At 36.8% G+C, this 10,831-nt stretch overlaps 1 protein-coding gene across 1 annotated transcript in view; it reads right to left on the bottom strand.

Moving 5' to 3' along the window:
• The window catches only part of LOC104989818 (chromosome unknown open reading frame, human C12orf40), an 83,428-nt gene that overhangs the window by 8,487 nt on the left and 64,110 nt on the right, over positions 1 to 10,831 (bottom strand). Inside the window, 1 exon segment of the mRNA XM_010841620.1 lies at positions 7,856 to 7,916. Coding sequence (XP_010839922.1) covers positions 7,856 to 7,916 — 61 coding nt within the window.

The raw sequence follows: 10,831 nt of genomic DNA on the forward strand, positions 1-10,831 counted from the left end.
CACTCTGGAGAACAGTGTGGAGATTCCTTAAAAAACTGGAAATAAAACTACCTTATGATCCAGCAATCCCACTGCTGGGCATACACACTGAAGAAACCAGAAGGGAAAGAGACACGTGTACCCCAATGTTCATCACAGCACTGTTTATAATAGCCAGGACATGGAAGCAACCTAGATGTCCATCAGCAGATGAACGGATAAGAAAGTTGTGGTACATATACACAATGGAGTATTACTCAGCCATTAAAGAGAATACATTTGAATCAGTTCTAATGAGCTTATTATACAGAGTGAAGTAAGCCAGAAAGAAAAACACCAGTACAGTATACTAACACATATATATAGAATTTAGAAAGATGGTAACAATAACCCTGTGTACGAGACAGCAAAAGAGACACTGATGTATAGAACAGTCTTATGGACTCTGTGGGAGAGGGAGAGGGTGGGAAGATTTGGGAGAATGGCATTGAAGCATGTATAATATCATGTATGAAACAAGTCACCAGTCCAGGTTCGATGCACAATACTGGATGCTTGGGGCTGGTGCACTGGGACGACCCAGAGGAATGGTATGGGGAGGGAGGAGGGAGGAGGGTTCAGGATGGGGAACACATGTATACCTGTGGCAGATTCATTTCGATATCTGGCAAAACTAACACAATATTGTAAAGTTTAAAAATAAAATAAAATTTAAAAAAAATTAACTCAAAGCACCTGGCATGTTATTCATTATCTGCTTAATATGTTCTTTCATGATTCCAAGAAAAGTTTAAAAGTGGGCCTGATAAGTAGGTCACAACTCCCTAGAACGCATAAATACAATACTATACATAGATGAGCAGTAGGTTCAACCATTCCTCTTCTTGCTTGTAAAAGTGATTTTGCTATTAAAAAAAAGCAAAAGGTAATGGAATGTGGTGCAACAACATAAATAAATCACATGCCCTCCTATATACAGCAGACCATGACTACTTTTCATACCTCACATTGGATTTGGCGCCTTCTGTAACAGAACCTGTCAGTCAGCTGAGAGGTAGAGAGAACTTAGGTAAATTCAGTTACCCTCAGTTCATCATTTTAGAAGGAATGTATATCCTCACAAAGGTTCTTCTTAACAGTGGAAAGCAGAGAGCAGAATGAAGAGCAGGATTTTACTAACAACATGAACTAAGGGTATTCTCATAAGTACAGTAAACTCACAGTTATTAGTAGAGAAGATAAGTGTGTATTAAATGAATGTAGATTAAAATGTAAATTCAAGACTTGAGTTATTACCTTACATAAGGCACTGTAATCGTTTTTAGGAATACATGGCCATAATGCTCAAAGGACTCAGCATTTTGAGATGAGGAAAAACAGTTTTTAAAACTAGTCACAAAGTTAGGTGCAACAATAAAAGTGATAGAAGATACAAAAGCAGTAGAGACCTAAGTGTGATGAGTTCTAGGGAAAGAGATTTGGTGAATAGTAATAAAGGAAGCACATGATAAAGAATAGGCTTTATAAGATGAATAAGCAAGTGCCCAAAAGACAAGATGAAAAACAGTGTATGTGATGGGGGAAAAGAAAGTGTGGAGGTGCACTTTAATACTAAGGAAATTTTAGACTGTCTACCAAGGCATCTAATTGGGGATTAATTAAACAAGGGTAAATTGTATGAAAACATATATCATTGGGAGATCAACTCAACAACCAAGTTATGAGGTGATGAAGATCTGCAATAAAACAGTGAGATGTGGTTGAAGAGGCAAGTGATTCAAATTTCAAGACAGTTTTTAAATACCCTCAATTTTTATTATAAACTTAAAAAAATTCCGGCAATCTGATAGAACATTAATTCCAAAATGTGAGAAAGATTACACATGCACACACACACACATATATTATATAAGCCAATCTCACCAACAGCATCAATGCAAAAATTGTATGTGAGTTAAAATTTTAACATATAAAATTAAAAATAATAAGAGTAAACAATCATAAATCATCATGATTTGGTGGGATTTATTTTAGGAATGCTAGAATGGTCCATATCACAAAATCCTTTGGCAAAATTCACTATCTTAAAAGACCTACACCACAATTATATATCACCTCACACCCATTAAAATGGCCACTTACTGAAAAAAATGAAAATAATAAGTGTTGGTACAGATTTCAAAAAATTGGAACCCTGGTGCGTTATTGCTGGGAATGCACAATGGTATAGCTGATATAGAAAACAGAATGAACATTCTTCAAAAATTTTAAAATAGGGACTTTCGTGGTGGCCTAGTGGTGAAGAATCCATCTGCCAATCTAGGATTGAACTCCTGTCTGGGAAGATTCCACATGCTGTGGAGCGACTAAGCCTGTGTACACATGCTGTGGAGCAACTAAGCCTGTGTACACAAGAACTTAAGCTCCCATGCCTAGAGACTGTACTCTACAGCAAGAGAAGCCGTCATAATGAGAAGCCCGCACACTGCAACTAGAGAAGCTCCCGCTGGCCACAACTAGAGAAAGCCCACACACAGCAGTGAAGACCAAGTGCAGCCAAATAAATAAATAAAATTTTAAAGCAGAACTTCCATCTGATCCAGCAATTCCATTTCTTGGGATACATTCAAAAGAATTGAAAATGGAATCTTGAAGAAATATTTGCACACCTATGTTCATTGCAATATTATAATAACCAAGAGGTCAAAGCAACCTATATGTCTATTAACAAATGAATGGATACACAAAATGTGGTTTATACATACAATGGAATATTTTTCAGCATTATAAAAGAAGGAAATCCTGTTGTATGCTACAACATGGATGAACCTTTAAAGACATTATACTAAGTGAAATAAATCACAAAAAGATAAATATTATATGATCACACTTATATATCAGAGAAGGCAGTGGCACCCCACTCCAGTATGCTTGCCTGGAAAATCCCATGGACGGAGGAGCCTGGTAGGCTGCAGTCCATGGGGTCACTAAGAGTCGGACACGACTGAGCGACTTCACTTTCACTTTTTACTTTCATGCATTGGAGAAGGAAATGGCAACCCACTCCAGTGTTCTTGCCTGGAGAATCCCAGGGATGGCGGGGCCTGGTGGGCTGCTGTCTATGGGGTCGCACAGAGTCTGACACGACTTTTTAGATAGTACTACTCAACATCATTAGGATGACAATTCACCCTTAATTAATGTATACACTTAGCTGTCAGCAAATTTGGAAAACCCAGCAGGGCCCATAGGACTGGAAAAGGTCAATCCTCATTTCAATCCCAAAGTAGCAGCAGCACACTTATATACGATATATAAAATATTAAAACTCACAGAAACAGAATTGTAGCTACCAAAGGCTGAAGGGAAGAGAGGTATACCTTACTCTTAGAAACTGTTGAAAGGGTGAATTTTATGGTATGTGTTTTGGGGTATTAAAAAAGAGATAGGAGGGAAAAATAATAATCATTTTCATAGATGCCAATACTCTTTCCCAAGCTACTGACTCAAAATCATCTCCTAAAAAGACCTTTCAGTAAAATAACATATATGTGCTTGTGTCCAAAATCCAGATTCAATGCAGAAACATGGGGTGTGCATTCACACTAAAGTAGCAACAAAAAGAACAAAAGTACCTACAGCTGAATCTAAGAGACATTCAGAATCTACTTGAGAAAAACCTTAAAGTGCATAAAGGAATTTTAAACAGCTATTATAGATACAAAATTAGACTGAATTAATAAAAAAATCCTTTTTAGATAGTACTACTCAACATCATTAGGATGACAATTCACCCTTAATTAATGTATACGCTTAGCTGTCAGCAAATTTGGAAAACCCAGCAGGGCCCATAGGACTGGAAAAGGTCAATCCTCATCTCAATCCCAAAGAACAGCAGTACTAAAGAATGTTCAAACTACTGGACAATTGTACTCATCTCCCATGCTGGGAAGGTTATCCTCAAAATCCTCCAAGCTAGGCTGTGTGGATCATAACAAACTATGGAAAACTCTTAAAGAGATGGGGAGACCAGACCACCTTACCTGTCTCCTGAGAAAACTGAATGTGGGTCAAGAAGCAACAGTTACAAGCCTGTATGGAAAAACTGACTGGTTCAGGACTGAGAAAGGAGCATGACAAAGCTCTTTATTGTCATCCTGTTTAACTTATATAAATTAAACATATCAAAGCATATCATGCAAAATGCTGGGCTGGATGAGTTATAAGCTGGAATCAAGATTGCTGGGAGAAATACCAACAACCTCAGATATGCAGATGATACCACTCTAATGGCAGAAAATTAGAGGAACTAAAGAGCCTCTTGATGAGGGTGAAGGAGAAAAGTGAAAAAGCTGGCGTAAAACTCAATATTAAAAAAAAAAACAAACAACTAAGATCACGGCATATGGAAAAGGTAGAAGCAGTGACAGAGTTCCTCTTCTTGGGCTCTAAAATCACTGCAGATGGTGACAGCAGCCATGAAATTAGAAGACAATTGCTTGTTGGCAGGAAAGCTATGACAAACCTAGACAAGTATGTTAAGCAAAAACATCACTTTGCCAACAAAGGTCCGTATATTCAAAGCTATGGTTTTTCCGGTAGTCATGTATGAATGTGAGAGTTGAATCATAAAGAAAGCTGAGCGATGAAGAATTGATGCTTTTGAAGTGTGGTGCTGGAGAAGGCTCTTGAAAGTCCTTTGGAAAACAAAGAGATCAAACCAGTCAATCTTAAAGGAGATCAAGCCTGAATACTTTTTGGAAGCACTGATATTGAAGCTGAAGCTCCAACACTTTGGCCAGCTCACTCACTGGAAAAGACTCTGAGGCTGGGAAAGATTGAAGGCAGAAAGAGAAGAGGGTGACAGAGATGAGATGGTTGGATGGCATCACCAATTCAACAGACATGAACTTGGGCAAACTCCAGGAGTTGATGAGGGACAAGGGAAGTTTGGTGTGCTGTAGTCCATGGGGTCACAGAGAGTCAGACACAGTGATTGAACAAATAAAAATGAATATATTTCCTTGGCAGGATTTCCTTGGTGGTCCATCAGATAAGACTCTGTGCTTCCACTATAGAGGGTGCAGGTTCAGTCCCTGTTTGGGGAATTAAGATCCCACTTGCCATGTGGTCTCTTTTCCTCCAAGAAAACCCTTTTCCTTGGAGTTACACAGTTGATTTTAAAGTTATATATAAAAATAATAAAAAACTAACCAGAAAAATCTTTAAAAAGCACAAAGGAGGTGTAACTCTTGGAAATTAAACATTGTTGTGGCTGTTTAATTGCTAAGTTGTGTCTGATTCTTTTGCAACCCCATGGACTGTAGCCCGCTAGGCTCCTCTGTCCATGGGATTTCCCAGCAAGAATACTGGAGTGGGTTGCCATTTCCTTCATAGTATAAAGTAATTATAATAAAAATAATGTGATATCAGCACATGTGAAATAGGAAAGCTCAATGGAATCATAAAGAAAGCCCTAGAACAGACTAAAGTACATATGGAAAATTGACACAAGAAGATAGTATTATAAATACTTAGGGGAAAGAAGCATTTTTAAAAACTTGAATCAGGATAAACTCCTAAATCAGGATAAATTCTCAATGTAAAAAAATACAATATCATACCAATACTAGAAGAAAATATAAGTGAATTCATTTGTAACCAGGTAGTGTGATGAGTCTTTCTAATTAAATCCAAAAGTATAAAAGATAAGATTGACAATATTAGCTACATAAAAAATGTTCAGCCTTTTGCAAAGCAGGAGATACCATAAACAAAGTAAAAACAAACAAATCAAAAAATTAATAATAAACTAGGTGAAAATATTTGCGACACATCACAAAGACCTAAATCTCTTTAATATATAAAGAATTCTTAAATATCAAGAAAAACATGTAAAAACTCAATGCTCCTAAGGACACAAATGATGTTCACAGAAAAAAATCACAAATAACCATTACACATTTTTAAAAGATGCTCAACTTCACTCAAGAAAAGGAAGTACAAACTGAAACTTCCATCTCTCTATTTTTATAAGATTCACAAAAATTCCTAAGTTGGACTACAATCACTATTAGTGAGGCTGTGGAATAAAAATCATATTTATGATAGGACTGCAAAATGATGCAATGGGGAATTCAGCAATCTCTATCAAAAACAGATTTTGGCAATAACTATCAAAAAAAAAAAAAGCCACAAAAACTCCACAATGTATCTCCTCTTTCATTCAGCAATCCCATTTCTAGAAATTATCCTGAAAATGCACCTCTACAATTAAGAAATATGTGCTCAAAGTTGTTCACTGAACATTGTAAAATGAGATACCAAAATCAATTCAAATGCCCACCAACAGGGCACTTTCTGAGTAAACTATAGATCATCCACATAATGGATTACTGAATGGGCATAAATAAAGGATTAATAAATACCTAATACTAATATAAGGAAATCTACAGAAAATTTATTAAACAAATCCATTTAAATTATGTATAAAACACACTGTATTAAGATATTCTACATTACATTTAGAGTGAGAAGGGCAGGGAAACAAGACACATATTTATGCACATTTATACACTTTAAGGCTTTATTTTGGGCTTTCCTGGTAGCTTAGCTGGTAAAGAATCCACCTGCAAAGCAGGAGACCCTGGTTCAATTCCTGGGTCGGAAGATCCCATTGAGAAGGGATAGGTTACCCACTCCAGTATTCCTGGGCTTCCCTGGTGGCTCAGACAGTAAAGAATCCCCCTGCAATGTGGGAGACCTGGGTTCAATCGCTGGGTTGGGAAGATCCCCAGGAGGAGGCATGACAACCCACTCCAGTATTCTTGCCTGGAGAATCCCCATGGACATAAGAGCCTGACAGGCTACAGTCCTTAGGATTGCAGACAGCTGGACATGACTGAGTGACTAAGCACAGCAGAGTGCATATTATATGAAGTAGCCAATTCTACTTCTAGAAATAAATCCTAGAAGAATTTTTTATATATGTGTGCCAGAAGAAGTGTCAAGATTTGCTAAAGTAGCATTGTTTATCATAGCAAAATATTCAAAACAACTTAAATAATCATTGCCAAAAGATGTGTAAATTGTGTTACATTTATACAATAGAAGGCTGCATAGCAGAAAATAAATGATGAAATGTATTAAAGTCACAAGTCAGTGTGATTGAATCTCAAAACATATTTCTAGGTGAACACACAAGTGTCATTGTGACTGAATCTCAAAACATATTTCAAGGTGAACACACACACACAAAAGTAAGTTACAGAAAAATATAGAGATCTTGTCTCAATTTGTCATAGAAAGCTCCAAACCAAGCAATCGGAAAAGTCTACATGTGCTATCACAAAAACCAAATGCAGGGTAATAGTTACCTCTAGAGGGCAGGATAGGAAATACAACGGAGAAGGTATTCAAAAGTATTATGTATTACTTCTTAAACAACAAACAAGGGAATAAAAAGGTATCTTTTTTTAAAATCATTCACTAAGCAGTACATATATATTATACATACTCATCTTGTATAACATTTTATAAAAGATGAAGTTAATTTTAAGGGGCCAATTATGCAATATATTCCAAGATACTTATAAAATACATTTGCTGGCAAAACTCTAAGAAAAAAATAAAACTTAAAGTTTAACTGATTTATGGGGATTTCTCCTTGGTGGTCCAGTGACTGAGTCCAGACTCAGTGCAGGGGTTCTGGGTTTGGTCAGGGAACTAGATACCACATGCCACACTAAAAGAGCCTGTGTGCTACAACTAATTCTGGAACATCCAAATTAAAAAAAAAAAAAAGATTCAAAATTTAACTGATTTCTGTTAAAATGTTATTTTTAAAAGAATAAAATTCACTTATAGTTATACTGACAGGTTTTCTTAGTAGATGTTGTCCCGTCTTTCAAAGAACACATTCCTCCTTCTATCAGAATCTAGAAGAAAAACAAAATTTTAACAGCTCCCAAGTATATACCATAATATCTACTTATAGCTACCTTTTAACCACGCCAATTCAACTTATAGCACTCGTCTTTCATACTACTTTAATTGAACAAAGATGATTATAAAACTGCAAAGAAAAATTTACCTGTGATGAACAGCAATTGAAACAAAATTTAAATTGGTTTAGAAACAGAAAGCAACAGAACAGACATTTGCCAGGAAATAAATTACTGACAAAAAGGAGAGACTTTGGCTAATCTTAGTAAATGCAGTTGAAAAAAGACAAAGATGTTAAAGCAATTTGGATATCTATTCCATTATTCTCTTTTTAATTTCTTAAGTTGGATATCAGTTCATTTAATTTCAGATTTTTTTTTTAAATAATAAAAGCTCTTAAAGGTATAAATTTTCTGTAGAATATACCACTGGTTTTGATTTTCATCAGTTTCTATGTAATTTGCATTTGCATTTTTTTTTCTTTTTCTTTGTTAAACCCCCAGTATTTCTTAATTTCCAACAAGGTAAGTGAGTTTAGGGCTTCCCTGATGGCTCAGTGGTAAAAAAAAATCACCTTCAAGGCAAGAGACAAGGGTTCAATCCCTGGGTCAGGAAGATCCTCTGGAGAAGAAAATGGCAACCGACTTCAGTATTCTTGCCTAGGAAATCCCATGGACAGAGGAGCCAGGCAGGCTACAGTCCATGGGGTCGCTAAAGAGTTGGACATGACTTAGTAACTGAATAGCAACAACAAGAAGGGAAGTTAAGCACCTTTTGTTGTTGCTATTCATCTCTACTTAAATGAATTTTTATTAGAGAATGTGGCTATGAATCTTTTCAAAGATGAGGATCTTACAGTTTTTTATGGCTTACTATATGAATTATGTTTGTAAATGTACCATGGACTTATAGAAAATAAACATTCTCTGTTGGTAGGATATAGTTTTTTAGATGGATAGGTAGTATAAAAGAGAAACTGTCTAGCTGCTCACTGAACCTGTTTGTCTTAGGCATACAGCTAAACTTCATTTCTTAGCCTTCCTGGAGTTGATTAGAATGAGCTATTTAAGTTCTGGTCATGGGCAAAAGTGATGCACACCACTACCAGTCTCGGCTATAACATTTTTCTCCATAATCCTCCATTTTCTTTCCCCTCTGATATCAACATACAGTGCAAACATGGACGCTTACTAGTTAAAGACAGCAGACTCCCTACCAGCTCAGGGTCCTGAATAACTTTAGCACAGCCTCTTCTCTAACCCTATTATTCAACCATTTTAAAAAGTCTTGTATATTCAGTTCTTAACACATTCAAGCTGCAAATGTGCACCAGAAACCTACAAGCTGAAAAAGCTACAGAGACCCAAGAGTAGGCATATACTCCTATACAAACTTCAGATATTTTGATAGAGAATAACAGAAAAAGAAGATCAGACCAAATAGAAAAACAAAACAAAACACTTAATTATTCAAGGAATTTCCCCCATCCTCCAGTTTAGCAAGTGTTCACAATGTCTGCCCAGAAGGATTTCATAATTGGTACAGATCAATAAGTTTCTGTCTCCTCTTCTCTTTTCCAAATGGGCATTTTAGTGCATTTATACTGTCCTTGCCTTACTACAATTTCCTTCATATATATATATATCTTTTCCTGTCTTTTTATTTTTAACCTGTATTATTATGTTCTACATGTTTCCTAAAAATATGTAGATTTTTTTCTTTTCAATTTGATATTCCTTGAATCTTGGTAAGAAAAATCAGCCTTTTAATAAAATTTAATATATTAATTGCTAAGCAGGATTCATTCCTTAAATTTTATGTTTACTGTTTATGTAGAAGTGTTATTTCACTTTTTTCCCACCTTGTTCTACTGTGACATTCCCACTCTTTTACATTCTGACATTCTTCCATCTGTCTCCATTTCTCTAGTGATTAACTTCCCATTTTAAACAAACATATTTAAACTGTATTCCTCCACTATTTCAAAATTTCATAGGCTGCAGTTAAAATGGCAATGTAGGAGGATCCTGAACTTCCTTCCATGGACACACTGAATCTAAGCTACATACAGAACAACTTCTTCCAGCCCCACCCCCTCATTCCCCTACCCCCGCCAAAGAAACAACTACTTCAGTTCAGTTGCTTAGTTGTATTTGACTCTCTGCGACCCCATGGACTGCAGCACGCCTGTCTTCCCTGTCCATCACCTACTCCCAGAGCTTACTCAAATTCATGTCCATCAAGTTGGTGATGCCATCCAACCATCTCATCTTCTGTTATCCCCTTCCCCTCCTGCCTTCAATCTTTCCCAGCATCAGGGTCTTTTCCAGTGAGTCAGTTCTTCACATAAGGTGGCCATGGTATTGGAGTTTCCGCTTCAGCATCCGTCATTCCAATGAATATTCAGGACTGATTTCCTTTAGGATTGATTGGTTTGATCTCCATATAGTCCAAGGGACTCTCAAGAGTCTTCTCCAACATGACAGTTCAAAAGCATAAATTCTTTGGCGCTCAGCTTTCTTTATAGTCCAATTCTCACATACATACATGACTACTGGAAAATCCATAGCTTTGAATATACGGACCTTTGTCGGCAAAGTGAGTGAATGTGTGAAAATCGTTCAGTCATGTCTGACTCTTTGCAGCCCCATGGACTATACAGTCCATGGAATTCTCCAGGCCAGATCACTGGAGTGGGTAGCCTTTCCCTTCTCCAGGGGATCTTTCTAATCTAGGGATTGAACCCAGGTATCCCACATTGCAGGAAGATTCTTTACTAGCTGAGCCACAAGAGGAGCCCAAGAATACTAGAGTGGGTAGCCTATCCCTTCTCCAGTGGATCTTCCCAACCCAGGAATCGAATCAGGGTCTCCTGCATTGCAGGCGGATTCTTTACCAACTGAGCTAT

This window comes from Bison bison, unplaced genomic scaffold, assembly GCF_000754665.1.
Source record: "Bison bison bison isolate TAMUID 2011002044 unplaced genomic scaffold, Bison_UMD1.0 scf7180017864163, whole genome shotgun sequence".
Classification (NCBI taxonomy): domain Eukaryota; kingdom Metazoa; phylum Chordata; class Mammalia; order Artiodactyla; family Bovidae; genus Bison; species Bison bison.